Raw genomic sequence first — 21,184 nt, 5'->3', positions numbered from 1 at the left:
GAAATCCGGAGCAAACACAGGTATCCGGAACATGCGGTATTATATATATTTAATAAGTATTGCTTCGTTTCTATAATGGGGGTCTAAAGGGGGGAGTTCCTTCTGCTTGCTCTTTCGGTCATGTCTAAATAAACGGATGAGACTAGGCAGATGGGTAGGTGGATGAGTAGATGGATGGATAATGAAATGGGAAAATATTTATGTTCCCTTTATAATAGGATATGCATACCTTTAATATTTATAAGTATGAAAGGAAAAAAAGGAGAAAAAGGAAAAAAGCAAAAAGCAAAATTGGGGTTCAAGTCAATATAAATAGTACCTACTTCTAGTCTTCACTACGAATAATGACGTGAGGTTAGAGTATGCTATGATGAAGTATTGATGCTTCAAAAAATATGTGCATTCAGTCTGCTTAGTTTTAGGTATTTACCTCCACCTCACCTCACCTCACCTCACCTCACATAACCTAATCTAGCACTCAACCAAGAGAGTCAGTCACTCAGTCACCTACTACTCCCTCCCCATCAAATAGATAAATATCTTCATTTTCCATTTCCGAAACCCAGCAAAAGCACAAACCAACCCATTTCCAATATCAAACAAACAAACAACAACATGAATGAATTGCCCACGCGGGAGCTGCCTCTTAGCGAGCAGAGCAAGAACGAAAGTAAGTCTATAACAGAGGCCTAGGCAAATCAAATCAAATGAATTTAAAAAAAAATGATGGCGGGTATCAGACTGTCGCACGATTGACAACCTATTTGCCATTTCCCTACGCCTGTTGAATCCATGCATGCAAGTATAGTAGCTGTTGCTGTATCATCCAGTCTTTGTTGAGGATATCGGGTATCATAAACGAGACAAATGAAACATCGCGGCTCGAGGCGCCGATTCGTGTGCTTGGGCCAGAGGTCGTGATGGCAGTCAAACAGGTGAAAATGCCATGATAAATAGATCCAGACCGCGCAATGCAACTCTTAAACTCGGAATTAAAAGAATGGTATCGTTGATACCCAAACGGGGTACCTCCCTTCCCCTATTCTTAGGTACGGTAAGCCTGGATTCGGGCTGTTAGAAAGACCTCCACGGCCAGGAATCTGCTCAGAGTGCCGATGATCCAGTGGTAGAAAAAACGACGATACGGCAGGCGACTAATCACAATATCCCATCCTGATACATCTAGTAACAGCGACGTATGCTGTTTATCATATGCAAAGGCGGTGGGAGGAGTCAGAATGTGCTGGGTCCCAGCTCAACGGTGGGTGATGTCGTACCCTCACGTCGTTTGCGTTCCTCCTCGGCCCTTATAGCCCGTGCGATCTCTTCTACTTGGATATCCGCAGCGCCCCGTGCTCCCAAGTAACCATCTTGAGCATTTTCGAGTTCCATAGGTGTCACGGGTCCAGGAGATCCCAAAGGTACCAGTCTTGGCTTACCCGGCCCGGGCATGGTTGTAAACCCAATCGTCCTTAACGAACTTAGCGTTGCTGCGTTGACATTTCCACCATTAAGAGCCAGCGTCGCTTGAGCAATCATATCGCGTTGGTATTGCTGTAATCTACGTTTCGCATCGGACTCATTCCGTGAATGTCCCAACGCAGAAGAGTCTCTAGTGGTAGGTACAAGCGATTCCGACTTGGATCCCATCGGAGGCAACGGGGTCGACGTTGGTGGACGAGTCTGTCGGCTTTGCTTTTCTTCTTTTCTCTTCACATAGTTGGAAGGATAATACTTGCCCATTGGCAGAGGGCTGTCCTGGGTGCCAGTCGGCATGTAGCTGGCAACGGGGGTGTTAGACCTGGAATCGAAACTGGGTTCCGGCATGCTTGTGGCATTTGGTGGCGCAAGTTTCGTGGATCGTTCTGACATAGTTACGGGGGCCGTAGTAGAAGTGATAGCTCCCGTCGATGCTTTAGCGGAAGTAGTTTTCTCGGGACCGGGGGAGTCGGACTGGCTCGCACGTTCGATGGATTTCATACGGGCTTGAGAAGCATCAAGCTGAAACGGGTGAGGACGATAAATACGAGCTTGCTCCTCATGTAGGGGAAAATAACCACTATTATAAGGCAAAAATTGTCAGCTACGGTTGTTAAAACTGCAAGCGTACCCATGCATCCGACTCAGGAAACTTACCCAGGAAGATCGCCGCGAGCTGAAAGAGGTGCAGGTGGAGTGTAAACAGGAGCACTATTAACCTTCTTTACAGTGGGTAACTCGATTGCAATTGGTTTGGCTCTAGCAGGCGTTGATCTAGGAGCATCGAAAAGGACCGGATCTTTTTTTCCTGAATCAGTTGGTAAGGTTTAGTTAGCAATGGTCCGAGTATGACGCAGTTTTAACAAAAGCAAGCGTGGAACCAAAGACTCAAAGACAAGTGGAAGAGGGGTGCATAGATGGGCGTTTCAAAGGGGTAGGGGATCCTAACGGGGATCCTAACGGGACTACGGGACCCAACAAGCACCTAGCTAAAGAAGCTAAAGAAAAAGGGTATCCTTGAAAATGCACCCCGCCTTAGGGGTTGATAGTGGAGAGAAGTTGGAGGAGTATTGGAACATTGGAGAGCGTTAGTGGCTTGCTTAAGCCATCCAACCACCGTCTCCCGCCTGCGGTCACAAGTCGAAAAATGGTAATCTTCACCGCAGACTGCAGACTGCAGACTGCAGACCGCAGACCGGCATTCCGCATTAGAAACCCAAGCAAACACAACCCGTGTATATATCTAAAATAAATGACCCATTTCCTTGTGAAAAAAATCATTGGTCACTAATAAGAATTATGAATATATATAAACATACCGCCAATAGGTCTAAGATTTGGAGAAGATCCGGATTGTTTGTGCGATGAATTATCCATCGACGGTTTTGGAGAAGGTCTCGTAGAGAATATAATATCGTCTTGCCGGATGTCGGGTGACGAGAGAGGTGATGCTTCGGATGAACTTGACATATTTCTCGAAGGTGGAGGCGGTCGTCTTTTCATAGAAGACAAGTATGAAGATGGCTTAAACGAACGGCTGAAGCCTGCCATGTTTATCGTCAGTACCTCTAAGCCGCAGCTCACTAATTTGCCCTTGCAGCTGAACCCCAAATAAACGTAGAGATCGGGAAACCTAATGGACCACAGGACTCTCAGTCAGTACGGCTCTTCAGAAGTCGATTGGTATGTTTAGGACTAGACGTCGCACAGTCCTTAGCCAGTCATAAACAAGTAAGTATGAGATAGGTAAGCCGAAGAGTATGTTGAATTTGTTGAGACTGGAGCCTGCCGTTCAAATAACCTTATATGTCGAATGGACCGGTGGAGGTTCCCACTTGTCGTTTATACCAATGGTGCTCCTTAGGGATTTATCCTCTTCCTCTCATATGACGACGTGCTTCACGTTTTGAAATAATGCAGAAGTCGTGCTACCCGACAAGCGACGGTTCGGTGCGGTGCTTGATCGAATACCAAGCAAACATGACATGCAATAGATCGAAGAAGTATGGGGTTTTGTCAGGTGTCTTACCTTGGCAAGAGACGTCGGTGGGTTTATGTCCAACGTGAGGGTTGATACCTCGCACTTCTATAGGTAAACTATAGGTAAATTGGAGTACGAGCTGTGATCGAAACGTGATTTAGTTTCGAAAAAAGATCACCGTCCCGGCCCGTGGCGGGCTGAATAGTGCGTAGTGCGTAGTATGTAGTATGTAGTGTAGTATAGTGCGTAATGAGTAGGTGTGTCTAAAGTATCCAGCGTCTCCACTCGCAATTTGACTATGGATTAACTGACGGGTGGAATAAGTAGATGGAGGGACGGATGGATGAATAGATGGTTGGATATGTATGAAGAGACCCGCTTTCTCCCGCTCGTTATATCTAATTGTCTACCTTTGATCCGAGGGGGGAAACGGTTGTCCTTAGCATATGATGTAAATATTCTTGGTCGCTCGAAATTATTGTTGTTCAAAAGAGAGGCAGGTGTTTAAGCATTGGTGGAGATACTAAGTAAACGTGATAGCGAGTGTGAGTGAGTGTGTGTAGTAGAATACACCCAAGCACACACCTTTCAGACGGAAACCCCAGACCCCCTGATGAGATTGTTGGAAGGTACTTTATATCGTATAAAGCCGGTCGCGATATATGTTCGGAAAATCGGAATTAACACCTAACATTTCTTCTGATGAGATGACGACTCTAGTCTCTTAGTCCGCCGTATAGCCAGCCATCCGAAGGAATAAGCTGTAGTACTGTACCTTATGGTGTGTTATAAGTTATCGGCTTGCTTATTATCACCGTACTAATATATGTAATATATGTAATATCTGTAATATCTTTAAAGATGATTGCTACCAAACACGGTAATGTGGCGTTAGGTACGGGAACTCTTCGAGAAGTAGAGCACTTCGGATTCAAAAAGGCATTGATGATGGGTGGTTGTGATTGGTAAGAAGTTGCACGTAGGTATCAAATCAAACAGAAAAAGGTAAGCCTGTCGATACATATATGTACATATGTTATTACATACATTATCGCACTTGCCTTGGTTTAGTCTGCGAGAATTTTATAATTATTTTCCCTCTTAAACCTGAAAGAGAAGATAAATAATATACAAGAGGTACCTAATCTACCTACCTAACGTTTAGTACCTGTTAGGCACTAACCTAGCTGTATGGATGTGATATTGCGTATGTAGGTAAAGCTTGAAATTATTCGTAGGGATCCTTCGACCTTCTACATAGGTATAAGTAAGTACCTACATCATATGTACTAAACTTGTAGGCAGGTAGGCTCCACTCCACCTTATGAAGAAGGAAACTTGGAAGTACAGTACAACTAAACTGACAGTTTTGTACCGGGGTAGATTTGTATGTGATACCCTTCGCTCATTGGGTAGCCCTATCAATGTGTCATTTCCGCTCACTGCAACATATTGGCGCAAAAGGGAAAAGAAAAAAAAAATAACTAGTAAGATTTACAGCATTGTCTACGATCGGCTACTCTCTCCTCACGATTGTTCGATACGATTATACCAACATGTCAATAATATGCCGACAGGTCAGGTTAGCATTAATGTATCCTTGTACGTAATGGGTAATTCTTGACGATCATCCAACCTCTAGATGAGGCCGCATCGTACGAGCCCTGCTAACCATCAACGCGTCCCACCCACATCAATCATACCTTGATCTCGGCCTGTAGCAGTGTAGTTACCCTCCAAACTACCTAACCCTCTAGACTGACCTCTCCAGCTTGCCCTCACTTGCCCTCACGCGCTCGGCCGATTGCATCTTCCGATTACTCTATACCGGCCGGGGAGGGTTCATATCAGCCAGCGTGTAAGATGTCGAGGAGCAAAACCCGCCTAAGTCTCCTCCATCTTCACCATGTCTTCTTTACTACCCCATCAAATTTATGTCATAGCCCGTCTGCAACAAAACATGACCGGTCCCCGAACTCGCAGTTTACCGCAAACCCCGGTGATTTTGGAAAGTAGGATGCTCTGGCAGTCTGGGTGTGTTGCTACCCAGCGTACAGTGATCAACATTTCCGTATTGCACATCAAGTTGCCTCCGTTCTCACAACTAAGCAGCGTTAGGTACCCAAATACACATAGCCTCTACATAGACACTAGGAACTCTAGCGTAGGCACAGTCCCACAAGGCCTCAGCCTATGATATATGCCTTATGCATAATATGCGAGAGTAGGTATTCTACTAGGTTAGGACATTATGTCCCTATTCATCAAGGGAAATTTGTAGTCCCGAAGGCTAGAATGCGATCACAAAATGAGTAGAATATCCAAAAATAGCGTGTGCGAATTTTACCGCTGATACCTCTGTCTCAGATTATCGCCACGAGCTAAGTTCCAGACGGGTACCCAACAGCTTAACTAGGTCCCCTTGTGAGATCATCCAGCGTCTGTCTGCGTTGGGTTTGAGATTTACAGCTGTGCACAATTCAATATGTGGCCATGACGACGAGCCCATGAAAAGTATACCTACGTATATGCGGCGGCTTCTTGTAACCTCCTATCAAGAAAGAAAACCAAGGAACACATTATTCCAACGATCTAGTAACATCTCGCAACACTTCGCAACTTTCTTGACGAAACTGAAAATGGAGCGCCTGAGCCTGTCAGCGACAGGCACCCAACGCTCTTTACTACATAGTGTATTCGCAGCACTAGCACCAGACGATGCCGGAAAGAGGTAAGTCCCCGCCGATCTACTAGTAGATCGATGCTCGGGGAAAAAAAGCATGGTTCCCATCGTCTCCCGGTCTATGTATGTATGTACATAGACTACGTCGAGCGACTTTAAAATAACCCTGCTCTATCTGGGTCTCCTCCGCATCGACTCTCCTCTCACACGTGTAGGTACGTACTATATACGCCGTCATTATCAATCTCAAACTCTACCTAGCCTCGAATTCGACACTCCTTCGGCTCTTTGCTCCGAATAGTCGAAATTAGGTATTCTCTAAGTTCATATAGCTATTACGTATCTACGTAATTCCTCATGGGACGTCTATGTGACGAAGATCTTCGACTAGTAAGGTTCACAGCATCCGGCCCCTTGTCACGAATTTTCCAGCAAGAGATTTAAATGCGCTAAGCGCGGTTCCGGCGGGGTCCCAACTTTGACTCGGGGGTTATCAATCTTGACAGGGGGATCCGGTAAAAAAAAAGTTTCTGAAGGATCGACGATAGCATCCTAATAAGCAGAACATCATTACTATCAGTGTCGAATATATTCTAATTGTAATTGCCACATAGTGGCATAGTGGGAGGTCTGGAAATTTGACTAAGACAGGGGAAAGACCCCGTTTCCCCCTGATGTTGAACAAACGAGAGGGAGAGACAAAGAATTCTATAGTAGATTTGATAAGATATGACGTAGGTGGATAGTCCAAGGTGGTCCCTTGGCGCATATGTATCTCGGGATTCTCAAGTAGCGTTTACCCACTTGACATCCTACCAAAAATCGTAAAACAGGCACACATAAAACCAACCTGATGATATTAAGGCCTAAAGAAATAACAGATAGTTCGTCAAGTTTTCTTGTAATCCATAGCGACATGTGAAGGGGCCTTGACTTTTCCACTGCCAATCCATGCGGTAAAAAATCCTGTATAGGCTACGATAAGAGGTAAGATATTAATTAATGTATTGCATTGCATATACGCAGTCATTTTGAAAAGCCAAAGCCACTTATCTAACTGCATACCTTATTTTTTTTTTTTTTTTTTTTCGAAATAAGCATACATATAGCCGCAGCTCAGCGGTTTTGGACCAGTAAGGCTGCATGAAGTCCGGGCTCTCATACATTCTCATCTATATATACGTATGACATGTGGTTTTGAGACACCGGAAGTTTACGGTAGGTAGAGGTACCTAGGTTGGTATAGGTTAAGGCGTATAAGTTAAGTAGACGATGACAGGTTCTTCGGAATACGTTGCAATAAACGTCATGTTCTAGGCGGCACTTTGAGAAATAAGCAATCTCATTCTTATTGATGCTTTATGCAGAGTCGAATGAGCTGCAGACCAAGAATGCAACGTGGCATAGACTTCGCAGAGCCTCGAATATCTAACGACTCCAACTCTTGATTATGTCACTTTACATCCATGACGAATTATTCAGAAATCCAAGTCGTGCTTTTGGGTATTCAAAATTCTCTCAACGCCAAGCTGTCCCTTATCGTTTTCATCATCGTAACCACACGTACCCTGATACCCTAAGCTTCCCCACCAAGATCAGCCCCAAAATTATCAGATCTTCGAAATAATATGATAGTCGTATATGATATAACTATGCCGTCCAACCAGCAGACCGAACCGATGCATTCCGACCCAGCTGAGCACGGCCCGTAAAGCGGCTTCGCCTCTCGCGGTGAGTCCACCAATAAGTGGCACTCGCAACGAATCCGATAAGCCAAAGCAGTGCGTTTGCCAAGTCAACCCACACGGCGTTCTTCATTCTCTGGATGTCGCTATTACCTTCGGGATCCTCATGGATATACATGCCACCAAACAGACCGAAGAGCGCTATCCACAAGATAAACATGATGGAGTTCCATACCGTAACTGCAGCGAATCGTAGGATAAAAGGTATAAAATAGAGGATAGCCGTCAGTGCGGCAAGAACCCCCACAACTTCAGCGTAGACCTATAAAATAGTACTTTTGTCAGCTTTTCCCACTTACAAGCAAAGACCCCAACATCAGCTTATCGCGGGGAGGGGATGGGGGCGGGACGATTTGGCATACCCATTTTCCATCAATGTATTTACCCTGAGAACGCGCGCGCGAAAGATCAACGCCGTATAATCCACAAACGGTAACAGCAAGCACAAATTGGGCAAAGTGAAGGACAGAAAAAAGCAAGTAGCTCGCTGTCATACCCAAGATACCCATAGTCGCAACGCTCGGCGCAATGAAGAATGAATGTCTATTGCGATGTCGAGTAGATAATATTAAATCGCCGTGGGCTTCAATAGCAAATATAATGCTGCGCGCTATATAGCGAGCACGCGCAAAAAGAATGGCTGCAGGGGAACACAAACGCTTAAAGCTAAAGACAATTGATGCTGAAGAATAAAAGTAAGAGGCTTGAGGCTGTTTTGGCGTTTAGGTGAATACTCTTATCCTTGTTTGTGAGAAACAATAAACGATGACGAACGATGACGAACCAGGACGAACCATGCGTCTGTGCTTCCAAATGTGTCTAGCCCCCAGACTCCGATATTATGTATCTTTGTATATTTCCTAATTCAGACAACAGATCTGCCTCCTTTGGGCCTGCCAAGAGGGGCTAGTTAGCTGCTATTGGTGAACTAAAATTGAAGGCAGCCCATCGGACTTTCAGCTAGTTATCGTGTAAGTGCTTTACTTTTAGGTTAGGTAGTTTCGTGTAGACTTTCGAAAAAAGCATTTTTTTAATTAGTTTCACTACATTGTAACAAGTTAGATTCTTAATCCACACCTCTTAATAGTTAGGAGATAATTAAACTTGGATACTTTTGCTTTCGAATGGTTGATGAGTTCTTTAGCGATTACACTAACTAACAGGTAGTTAAAGCGAATGTTATAATTACCTATTTAATAAGACCCTTGATAAAGATTAGTTGATACCGACAGCTCGGTAGGATCGAGGCTAGATTTGCTCGGAGGCCTGTTACCAATGGCGACATATGTTTGGGTTCGCATTCAATAGCCTCAAGGGTTACCATCAGCAGCAATCAGATATGCAATAGTCTTTTACTGCTGAAAACGTGGGGGTTGAACCAAACTTGACAAGTCACTTTACGGGGCTATTCCAAGAGGCTGTCAGCTATGGACTCTCCTTGCTAGATAGATCTCTGAGGCTTGTTGATCGAGATTTCCGAAGGAGATATCTCTTGTATCTAAGATAGTCGGGCAACGTGGGTTGTCTTTCCCAATCAACCCATGTCCAATGAGAGGTAACCCCAACCCTGATACCCCTCCAATTATTGCACGTCTCTGAGTCTCACGACATGTTTTTTGGAGAGCCGCATGATGAACAAACCACCTCTGCTAATTTCACCAAATATAGCAAAGCTTAGGACTTGAAATTTTAGGATATATAAGTGATGAGGTCCACGTCCAACTCTCAGAACCATCATAGGATGCTGAAAACGCCGGCTGAGTTCCGGGGTCAGTCGGGGTGTACGCGGCCGCTTATCATGTCCGAGTATGAATCTCAGCTGTGAAGTTACACCGTTGGATTCCTTCGCTTACATCATATATCTGAAGATGAATTTTTCTTTTTTTTCCCTCTTTTCTTCTCAAGAAACCTCGAGACCACCCCCGCCTCGTATGCGCGGACCGCTTGTTCGTTCCTGTCGATGCCAACGCTGGTTTCAGACCGCCTGAGGCGTATGCGCCTAGTTCAGCTGCCTTCCTAATTTCGGTAGACGTCGCGTTATAATGGCGGTCGTACAGATGACAGGTCTACTGGCGCGACTCACGAGTTCAAGAGGGATGGTGGTGCATGGGGAATCAGCCCTACGGCCATCGGGCCTCATGGCTATGCAATGCGACTCTTGTGCAGTTGTTGGGTCCTTGTCGCCTGAATAACAGGCTACCGAGCCAGCGGGAGCCAATATAATCACGAAGCAGTTACCGAAAACTGTATAGTGGCTGTGGAAACACTTGTCAAAGAATCGCCGGTCTCCTCAAAGCGTCTTCCGCAATCAATATTGAGGATTAGATGCGTCAATCAACATCCTATATTCTACCGAGAAGGGTGTAAGGAAGTGGAACTTGTCCTACCGAATCTATCTAGGTTTCTTGTTGGGAAATGCGTCACATGCCGGAGTTTGAGTTACTCAATCAAAATGGCGATGCCGTTAACTAGGAAGCCTGTTAGCTTCGCCAATCTCGTGCCTAACCACTTAGATGTAAGGTTTCGATAGGCGTATCCTCTTCCCTGACCGAGTCCTAATCATACGACGCTGACATCCCGAGCCGCTGGAAGTTTATCAGCGTAACAACCAGATATGGCTTCTGGGACTACAAGCTTGCTCGAGTTCATCCCTGTGTCTACTTGGTTACGATACTGGGCTGTGAATCTTCAAAGGCGAATATAAAGCTCATACCAATCCTCCTTCTCGATGCCTGGATTATCACCATCACTCGTCTACGAAAGCTCACAGTTTCGAATTCACGGCAAACAGTCTTTCAAATTTACTCTACTAGCTTATACTGAACTTTACTCAGTTCCCAATCTTCATCATGTCTCCATTTCACTCCCACTGCAAGCGGATTGCTTATTCCAACAGCATTGAGGGAAACTATACCGATAATATCACCACTGCTTGTTTCTCCCACGGATCATTACCGGTGCCGATTTCGTTGGGTGCGGATGAGTGTCGCTGGAAATGCGTGAGTTGCTTGACCCTCTACTATTCCTAGTCTGTAACTAACGTACCCGGAGTGCAACTGCTCCGCTGGTGGTAATAACTCATACACCTACAATGACTGTTGCGTTGAATGTGGGCATAGAAGGTGCAACGAATGCGATACCTGGACGCCGAAATAAACACCCAGGCTAGGCATCAAGCATGACAAGCACTCATGCCAAGCTAAGGGGGTTTTTACCCTTTCTCCTTTTTCGGGAGGCTCCGGACTAGACATATACTTCGGCATCACCGTCTCTCTTTTTCCGACTAGTGGAGGTCATACAGTCTTTAAAAGGTTCAAAGGTTCGGATAGTCATTTGTGGGTTGGACGGAATACATGTAGATGAAAGCTCACGCCGGTTATGATTTACATAGGATTTATCTTCATCTAGGGGAACACAAAAGCGGCACAGACTCAGACTTCATCATGTACTACAGATAGATTGATAGAAAATCCTCACGGTTATAACACTTTGAATGGTGATACAAATGGTGACACGGGAGGTGACATGCGGCTGATAACACTTAAAATGCCACTGTTGGAAGAGTTGCTTTCCGAAACTGGCTGTCCCAACCGTCAATCCCTTGTGACTCGCCTTGCATATCGTCAAGGGATTTAGACTTGGGCGGAAATGCAGCTAAAGGGCGCGCAGCTATCATACATGCATATATGAGCCCTAGGAACCAGCCGCTGACTATACTTTAAACTATTTCGATACAACCAAATCTACGACCAACATGTATCCTGACACAGCTAGTGTAGATCCAGTCGTACTGCCACCGCGTCCTTGTACATATCCTGGTACCTACCCCTATATCAACAGAGAGGAATGACTAACTACCAATGTATATGCATGTTACTCTTTACGGTTACGCCCGCTGAAACTACAGTCTGCTTACGGGAAGCCTTACGGGAAGTAACACCAAAGCTATACCGAAAAATCTAGGCATTTAACAGTACCAATTGGCAACGAGCCTTACGTCAACCCCTTGTCAGGGGCGGGCGCCGCCGCCGGCAATTGGTAAACACAGCCTTGAACGAGTCTCGGCTCCCATAGCTCACGTCAAAATCGAGGCAATCTCAAGGCTTCCAACGCTAACGACTAGGCAGCTAGGTGGCTTCTGGGCCGTCTATATGCGACCTGACAGGAAGAAGAAAGGGCTAGGGAAATGGTTAGGGCGGACCCGTCAGCCAAAAGTGTTCATACTGGGAATAGCGGTGGGGATAAAGGTTACTACAGTCTACTATACACATTCGGCCCCCCCTCCCCTCCCCTTTCACTTTCCACCCTTGATATACCGCACAAGCTCATCCTCGAAACTTGCAAGCTGAGTAAGGATGCGGTCGGGCGTTTATTAACGGCATGCCGTCACTCGGCTAGACCCAATTGAGGTTCCGAGACACATCATCTACGCATTGTTGCCTATCTTCGGTTTCTCAATTCGGTTGCGGTTGAGAAATATCCGGGAACTTGACAGGTCTGGAAGAAACTGCACGTAAACTGCACGTACTAGGGTTGTTGCGTTAAAAAGGATGTAGTTGATGCTGGGCTGTGACTTGAGGAACATGAGACATTGGAACATTAGGACATTGGGACAATTTGGACAATTGGGACATTGGGATTGGGAACATGGGGTTACGTGTTGGTAACGTCTCCACATTTTTGAGGCTCTGTGTGGAGATCTTCGTCACATGAGAAAATGATAAAAAGTAATCGGTTCCGTACAAGACTATCTTCAGGGTCCTGCATGTGATTACATGGCTAGTCGTGTATATCATATCATGGCGTACTATGGCGTACATTGGCGTACATAATTGGCTTATGGGTTGCAGCTGGTTTGAGTAATAAGCAATTTTTTATTTTGGGTTACGAATTATGCAGATAAGATAATGGCTGACTAAAGTATTGTGCCAAGGTTACACGTTGTTAGTACCTATAGATTACCTATACGTATCAATGCGTTAGGTATATTACATTACATATAAAATATGTACCGTTCGCATATAATATATATGCAGGTTTCGCAGATTGAAACTTGTCATACATGTACCTATTGTACTACAACCCCTCCTTTTTTCCCTCTCTTCCAGTTTCGCTCCATTCATCTTTCACCGTTTTCTACAATTTGGAATATAATTTCCATTCACCGAAAATTGGGCGAATAGATTTATCCATCTTTGCTGCTTTGTTGGTTATACCAGCATTCTCTCATTGACAACTCACAGAGCCAAATGAGCCACTTATCGTGGAATCCGACTTATACAAACAAGGTAGTGTAGAGGGGGTCTTGTCCTTGGCCAACTAAGCCACCAAGCGAACCAATTGACCAACCAATTGAAACTTGACCCAAGTATTTGGTATATTATTGGTTGGATCTGTCGTTTACTACAGCATGTGGCGTCTTATCCCTAGATCCGTTCCTTTTATGTATGAAAATCACTGCTCCGGATCTCCTCCGACAGCTTACGTCCACACTCTATTGTATACTTACCTACCTATCTAAGGCACTCAGGCCAGCCTCACGCGGAATAAGAAACTAACCTAAAAGGTACACCTTTTCAAGGTCCCCTGGTCAACCTCGTACCAAAAGAAAAAAAGAAAAAAAAGAAAGGAAAATGACGGAAACCGAACTTCCCAGTCCGCCCTTTGTGCCAATCTCTGGCCTGCCCAATTTCCGCGACATTGGAGGTTACCCAGTGGGTGATTCCAAGGTCGTGCGCCGCGGCTTAGTCTTCCGCTCCTCGGAGCCGTCCAAGGTTACCGACGACGGGGTGTCGAAGTTGCAGGACCTAGGTATTGCGAAGGTGTTTGACCTGCGCTCGGCGGTGGAGATCGAGAAAGGCTTACGTGACGGCTACGGCTGGAAGATCAAGGAGTGGGACGGTGCGAGCCGCCATTTCGTTCCTGTCTTCTTAGATCAGGACTATTCGCCGGAGGCATTAGCTGTTAGGTACAAGAACTATTCTTCAGAACATGCAGAGGTACGTATTGCAATTGCGCGCGTAACGCGCCAAAGAGCCGCGGACAAGGTCCATGTTGGAACGACGCAGGCTGGCTTTTTAGGGGTGTTGGACTTTTGCCTATCCCTTCTAGTTCGGTCCGAAAATTAGGATCAAACAAGCGGATGATTAGGATATTGGGGCTGAGGGAATATAGAGTTGCATTTACTTATTTACTTGTATTTTATTTGTTTGTATTTTGGGGGCGGGCAAACCCTCGCTGGCCTCTTTTTGGGCCAAGGTTGAAGAGCGGTGATAAGTAAATGGGGTCCGTTGGGCAGTTACGCTCGCCTTGTCGCACTCTGTTCACCACTCACTCGAAGCAGGCTGCCTCATGCTTGCATGTTACCAAGTCACTAGTTCAAGTCTTTCCAAGAGGCTGACAGCTCAACCCGTGTATGCACCTGGACTGACATTTCTTGACTAGGGTTTCATAGCAGCGTATAGCGATATACTCGTTGCGGCGGCTTCGTCGAGTAATAGTTACGCGCCATTCAAGACGATACTAGAGCACCTAGCCTCACCTTCATCTTCCCCGCCGACGCCCTGCCTCATCCACTGCACAGCCGGTAAAGATCGTACCGGAGTGATCTGCGGGCTGATCTTGAGCTTATGCGGTGTACCCGATGATGTTGTAGCGCATGAGTATAGCTTGACGGACTTGGGGCTCAAGTCGCGTCATGAGGAGCTCATTTCACATCTGATGAGCAACCCAGCGCTACGGGATCACCCAGTAGCTGCTAGGAGGATGATTTCATCCCAGTATGTCCTACTTCTGCTTCGTATATTAAACTAGCCACCTCGTCTCGTTGGGACTTCACTGCCTCCCTCTCACCGATTTACCATCAACGTTTCCACTCCTTTTCTCTCTTAGCTCTTGTCTTGTGATATACTTGCGTATTGGGAAGCTGACTTGTGGAACTATAGGAAAGAGGCCATGCTGGGCACATTGGCCAAGATCCGCAATACTTATGGATCAGTCGAGAAGTGTGTCGTTGACTTGGGACTACTATCACTTGACGGGATTAGGCAGCTACGAAGCAACCTAATTGTCGATGTGGACGAGAAAGGAGTAGTGTCATGGCAGGACCATGCCAAATTATTGCTGTGAATCTGGCCTGTTCATCATAGATAGACATCATTCGTAAACCCTTGAGACATGCAACCCACTCCATACGTCTTTTGACTTAGATACTCATACATTTTTCGTACAAATGTTCCTCTGTTATACTGTCTAACGCTCTGCTCAGATAAGCTGATTGACATAGCCGCAGTAGTCCCGAAGACACCGTCGTAGACATAGGTCCCTGGCGCATCAATAACATGAATAGTATTCTTTACTAATACTAGATCAAGGTACTGAGGTAGGAATCTTGATTTCGCCCTTGGCACGGTCGTAGTACGGCGCACCGTACCTCCAGCCGACAGCGTTCCGTGCCCTGCCCTTAGCACCGACGTTCTCCGAGTTGATCTGCTTGAAGCGGAACTCGAAGCGATTCGAGCGTACTCGGGTAGTATATTTCTCCTCCAAAAGAGCCTTTGCGAGCTCTTTGTCGGCAGCCTTCCTTTCCGAATCCATCGCGGCCTGCTTAAATCTTTCCGAGGCGTCCCACGGTGGCCGACCCTGAAGAATATCCTTCTCCATCTGGATTAATTCCGGATGGGGAACACGCCGGTCCGCCGGCAGCAGCTTTGGGTGGAAGGCTTTGGCTGCGTCGGCACGTGTGAAGTGACGCGATTCGGACGTCGGCCAGAATATCTGCTTTGTGGTATACGGATGTACGTGTAGCTCATTAATGGGTTCAAACGGCTCGTTCCGTTGGTTTATTTTGAAGCTATGCGTAGGTAACATGCCTAGCACAGCTCTGGCATATGGTTTTGCCAACTTCTTTCCCTGACGTTGCAGCATGTTAGCAACAGACACTCTTAAGAAATCTCAAGTGTAAGAAATGTGAGAGGCGACTGTTATCAGAGAGGCTCGCAACAAAAGTTTGTAACCATGTAGTTGTCTTAAAGACTTATCGAATTGGGTAATGTTGATAATCATCATACAAAGCGCCGGAGGGATTTGAATAATAGAAAAACTGTGAGATGACTTACCTTGGATAACCAGTCCTTCTCGACTTCCTTTAGCCTCACTACAGCAGCTACTCTTCTAATATCGACACCTAGTTCGGCAGAAACGGCTTTTATGGTCTCTCCTCCCTTCATCACCTTCCCCCATATTATTTCTCTTGCTCGGTCATCTAAGACGGACTGGCTTTTGAAGTGGGGGTTTAGGGGAAAAGGACGATCGACATTCCGCTCGTCACCCCCAGAACTCTGGAGATAATTGGTGCCGCCGGGCCTGTGTTTACGGAAAGTGGAGCCTTGGCCATTGATCCAAGTTCTGAAGACACGGCGGATCTTGGTGAAGCGCGGCCGGCTTGGAGTGGTTGAGAAGCTAGCTTTACTCTGGGGAGGGGGACATGGCTGCGGGTGACATCGACTTGAGGCCGATGGGACTGCACATCGGGTCAAGGCGGATGATACCGTCGACGGGCCTGGTATGCGTGGTGGCATCGCAGGAGCATATGACAGCTCGACTCGCGGAGGGTGAGGATGAAGCTTTTATATTAATTGGGAATCCACTGTAATGTGAAAATCTTCGTTGCAAAAAAAAAATCCACTGGTGGGTACCGGAGCTGGAAGAATATTGAAACGGCGATTTTGAGATATGGAACCTTACTAGTTAGTTAACCTAAATCTTGGAAGTTTCTATCGATGAAACATCCATGGCCCGACACAGTACCATTAGTACTTGGGTACCTCTTGAAATAGGTAGTGTATAGGTACCTAGGTACCTAGGTATTAGGTACGTAGTGGGGGAAGATGTAGATAAGACGGGAGCAAGCTCGGGTCCTTTCCCCCACATACCTATCGGGACATATGGTCCGTTTGTTGGCGGGGACGTTTTCTAGTTACCTTGTATCAAACTTGACTTTCTTTTTTCTCTCTTTTCTTCGTCCGCTGCAGCGGCTCTTGCTCCTATCAAACCGGGGATTTCCACCAACTGCATCTCAAAAAGGAGAAGGTGTTTTTTTTTTCTCGTTCATGTCTGTCTACGCATGCAGCAATACCCAAGCTACTCTGCATATTGCTTATTTGTTAGTTTGGAGGCGTCGGCAATTCCACCTAACTCGCGCCTCGCTATCATCGGCTTTATACGACCGTTAAATGCTCGAATCAATAGTAAATGCTTGGCGATTTACACGCACCCAACTGACATACTGCATAGTTAAAGCAACCTATACTTATTCGTATATGCTCTTTTTATTTTATTGTTCTATTATTATTATTATCATCATCGTGATTAATCACTATTATCCTATCTTGGCTATTTTATAAGTCGAGAGAAAAGTACTTGGAAAGACAACTCTTCAGCTGCACGTACATACACCATACTTTCTCTCTCTCTCTTCTTAGCCGGGACTTAAAAATCCCACCTATGGTTATATTAGGTCTAATGGTTACGACCACTGAGAGGGCACTAGTAATGAGAAAGGCTCAACCTAGCTCAATCTAACTGGGATTGAATCGAGACGCGTCGACTATCCATGCTTAGCTCATCAGTGATCGCGATCCCCTATGCATGGGGAGCTCCCATAATTCCCTAAGGAGATTAACACCCACAAGCACAGCGACTGGTTTGGACAGGCTTGGAGGCTTGGGACAGGGAAAAGTCTGGCCGCCTGTCACACCATCCATCCCATCCTGCCAACCTACCACTGTACCTGTTCCAATACAGTTAAAGGCCAATACATTTAAGGTAGGTTATTAGGTTAAGTTCGGTTTATTAGTTGTTGGCAACATTTGGTATTGGTCGCCAGGAGCTTCGCATGCGCATACGATATGGATGCCAGACGAGACCTTTTTTGCCTCCCGCTAATAAGATTGTTTTTGCCATAGCATATTGCATGCTGCCAGATCGTAAAAAAAAAAAAAGAAAAAAAAGTTTGCCTTACAGTATGCGATTTATACGCCTATATTTTTATTATTATCATCAATATATCGCCTTATCCACCTGACATGTAAACAAGCACAAACCTACGGGGCTTCTCTTCAACAAGCTTCTCGTCCTATCTCCTATCTCTACTTTTTTATTTATTTATTTTTATTTGTGTTTATATACTTTCACACTAATTAAGTCCGGTGGACTCAATCCTGAATATTTTTAAAAAAAGATAAACAGAAAGAAAGACAAAAAGACAGACAGAAAGAAAGAAAGAAAGAAAGGAGTTCAATTCCTTCCCTTATGAATTTAGTCAACAGCAGGTCAAATGGGTGACTTCAAAGCCCGCATCAAGGCCAAGCTCCTGCGAAGACACAGCGCGACTCCTACGTTAGGTTCGAGCAAGCCGAGTCTTGGTCAGGATAGGGCTTCTAGCAGCACACGTACGCGAACTTCTACTACGGGCTATGCGGCTTCATTGAGTACGGCTGCTACCAACGATGATAGACCGAGTAATAGTTCTATTCGTTCTAATGATAGTCCACCGAAGAGGATAGGAAATGGGTTTGGTGTTGATGTTGGTGTTTTAGTGCCAGTGTCAGTGCCAGTTACAGTTCCGGTTCCAATTCCGAGTCAAGTCCAAACCCAAGACCGAAACCAAGACCAAGACCAAGACCAAGACCAAGACCAAATACAAGTCCGAGACCGAGACCGAGATCAAAATCGGGATGAAGCTGAGACGGTTCCACCAGAGCTAGAGAAGCAACTAAACCTAGCCGGCAACTCTAATGTGAATAACACTCATAACACTCATAATACTCATAAAGATATCAAAACTGTGGCTGTGCCTACAAATTTGAACTTGAACGGGGACGAGGATGTGGATGTGGATATTGATGCAAATTCGGATGCAAATTCGAATAAGGATTTGAGTGTTAATATTAACAACTTGATCAACTTAACCCCATCTTCTTCTTCTACTATCTCTAAGACTGGCAAGGATCTGCAAATTTCTTCAATCGATTCAGCGCCTATTCCCACTATCACTGCGCCCATCTTAAGCCTTGATCTAAACAATACAATCTCAACCGCCGCCACACCATTACCACTACCGAGTATCAATGAACACCCTGCCGCCGCCTCTTCCTCTGCCTCCGCCTCCGCCTCCATCCTACAGCTTAAGCCACGCATACTAGACCAAAATCATCATCATCATCATCCTCCTCCTCCTCAACATCATCAAAAACACCAACTTCAACATCGCGATAATATCAACGACAATAATAACGACAACGACAACGATAACGATAACGAAAAAATTACTATCGACAACGACACAAACGATTATCTTCATCGACCTATATCTTCTAGCCGCGCTTTATCACCTTCAATACCCTTGTCTCGACCTACAGGACCGCCAAGACGACAGAGCATTCTCCCGAACCTGCAAACTACCTTGATCAAAACTCTCCTCCACACAGGCAACACAGGCAACACAGGCTATGCCAGCAGCGAAGTAGGCCAAGGCGAAGTCGATCAACTTCTACCTATTAGCGGAAATATGGTTACCAGAAAAGTATGGGTTAAAAGGCCGCTAGCCTCTCCTACATTGATCACCATAAATGAGGAGGATTTAGTTGATGATGTTCGCGATATGATCTTGCGAAAATATGCAAATTCCCTAGGGCGCCAATACGACTCCCCGGACCTAACGCTTCGTATATGTGATAGGGAACAACAGACGAGTAGAACTCTACAACCAGATGAGCCCATGGGTAGGACCCTCGATGCTTACTATCCCGGTGGCCAATCTGTCGATGACGCCCTCTTAATCGATATACCAAGTCGTCGAACACCTAAAGCGTCTCCGAATCCTAGATACTATGCTGACGACCGGCCTCATGAATCCGCAACCGATTATTTTCCACCCTATCCTCCCGCTGCTCAACACCCGAATAACGCCTCGACAACAGTTCTTAACGGCACTCACCAACTTCACTTTCCTCCCTCTTTAACTGTCATCAATGGGGGCCAGTTACCACCGTTACCGTCTCCTGGTGGGACAAGACGACTCGGAGGTTCAAGACCTAAAATCCAGAGGATGCACACTGCATCACCAGTTTCTACTATTGCGAGCGGTCTTGCTTCGCAACCCGCAGCGCCGCCTATCGGTATGCACAATTACCCAAGACAACCGCGCTCAAGGACTCATTCAGGTGCATCTTCAGAACAATCCAATCATCCGCCTGCCGCTCCCGCGATCCCGACTCCTCCTATCCCAGAACGTACCGCTACTCCGCCTCCGCCTCCGCGCGTCTCCTCGCCGCGACTTGTCAACCGGCCTAAGAAGAAGAAACCTGTCGAACACCCCATGCTGCCACCGGGCATGTTGAATGGCGGCGTCCCGCCTATTAACGTCCTCATTGTCGAAGACAACATCATTAACTTAAAGTTGCTAGAAGCCTTCGTTAAGCGATTAAAAGTCAGATGGCAGACGGCTATGAATGGTAGAGAGGCAGTGAATAAGTGGCGCGCTGGCGGGTTTCATTTGGTTCTGATGGATATTCAATTACCTGTCATGAGCGGTCTCGAGGCCACCCGCGAGATTAGGAGAATAGAGAAGGTCAACTCGATCGGCGTGTTCTCCTCGTCTGCCAGCAGCCCTCCGGACGAGATTAAGGCAGAACCTGCCGAGGAAGATAAGCTCGTCAACACGGAGATGTTTAAAAGTCCTGTCATCATCGTTGCCCTCACGGCTAGCTCCCTACAGAGCGACAGACACGAGGCCTTGGCTGCTGGTTGTAACGATTTCCTAACCAAGGTAAGCAAGTTCCAAATCTAAGGTATATAAAGCTCTACTAACGCACAACTTTTCAGCCCGTCAACTTCGTCTGGCTCGAGCGGAAGGTGATGGAATGGGGCTGTATGCAGGCCCTAATCGACTTCGACGGCTGGAGGAAGTGGAAGGACTTCTCGCAGAAGGCCGTGGAGGACGACTCCAAAAAGGCGGCTGCCGCTAAGAACGCCAAGGCCCCTAAGAAGAACAGGCTGTCGATGACGGCCGCCGCTTGAGATCCTGTGCCTTACATCTCTCGAACGCGCAGGAGAAAGAGGGAGAAAGAGAGCGTGTATCATTCTTATTATTATCTACCACCTACCACCTACTACCTACTACCTATCTATCTATCTAGCTGAACTGGCGCTGGTGTGGGATTTTGGGATTTACGAGGCTATGGCTAAGGTACACGGATGAAGCAATGAAAACGAAAATTTTGGCGAAATTTTGGC

General features: G+C 46.1%; 5 protein-coding genes across 5 annotated transcripts; 2 read left to right on the top strand and 3 right to left on the bottom strand.

Moving 5' to 3' along the window:
• Window positions 1-1,233: 1,233 nt before the first annotated feature.
• On the bottom strand, window positions 1,234-1,980 carry GL218_02810 (uncharacterized protein; the record flags this gene model as incomplete). The annotated part of the gene is made up of 1 exon (XM_033579345.1): window positions 1,234-1,980. The coding sequence occupies one exon, from the start codon at window positions 1,978-1,980 to the stop codon at window positions 1,234-1,236; it is 747 nt and encodes a 248-aa protein (XP_033436296.1).
• A 5,813-nt stretch (window positions 1,981-7,793) lies between these two features.
• GL218_02809 (uncharacterized protein) lies at window positions 7,794-8,397 on the bottom strand (the record flags this gene model as incomplete). Its single annotated transcript, XM_033579344.1, has 2 exons — window positions 7,794-8,150; window positions 8,251-8,397. The coding sequence occupies 2 exons, from the start codon at window positions 8,395-8,397 to the stop codon at window positions 7,794-7,796; spliced, it is 504 nt and encodes a 167-aa protein (XP_033437086.1).
• A 5,124-nt stretch (window positions 8,398-13,521) lies between these two features.
• On the top strand, window positions 13,522-15,016 carry GL218_02808 (uncharacterized protein; the record flags this gene model as incomplete). The annotated part of the gene is made up of 3 exons (XM_033579343.1): window positions 13,522-13,887; window positions 14,333-14,667; window positions 14,833-15,016. The coding sequence occupies 3 exons, from the start codon at window positions 13,522-13,524 to the stop codon at window positions 15,014-15,016; spliced, it is 885 nt and encodes a 294-aa protein (XP_033437085.1).
• A 240-nt stretch (window positions 15,017-15,256) lies between these two features.
• GL218_02807 (uncharacterized protein) lies at window positions 15,257-16,467 on the bottom strand (the record flags this gene model as incomplete). Its single annotated transcript, XM_033579342.1, has 2 exons — window positions 15,257-15,799; window positions 16,006-16,467. The coding sequence occupies 2 exons, from the start codon at window positions 16,465-16,467 to the stop codon at window positions 15,257-15,259; spliced, it is 1,005 nt and encodes a 334-aa protein (XP_033437078.1).
• A 2,990-nt stretch (window positions 16,468-19,457) lies between these two features.
• Window positions 19,458-20,968, top strand: GL218_02806 (Response regulator mcs4; the record flags this gene model as incomplete). The annotated part of the gene is made up of 2 exons (XM_033579341.1): window positions 19,458-20,717; window positions 20,774-20,968. 2 exons carry the CDS (start codon window positions 19,458-19,460, stop codon window positions 20,966-20,968), a joined length of 1,455 nt encoding a protein of 484 aa, XP_033437077.1.
• Between the last annotated feature and the right edge of the window lie 216 nt (window positions 20,969-21,184).

This window comes from Daldinia childiae (genome assembly GCF_008694065.1).
Source record: "Daldinia childiae strain JS-1345 chromosome Unknown Scaffold3, whole genome shotgun sequence".
NCBI lineage: Eukaryota > Fungi > Ascomycota > Sordariomycetes > Xylariales > Hypoxylaceae > Daldinia > Daldinia childiae.
The sequence above is the reverse complement of the archived record's forward strand: the minus strand, read 5'-3'. Positions and strand labels throughout refer to the sequence as shown.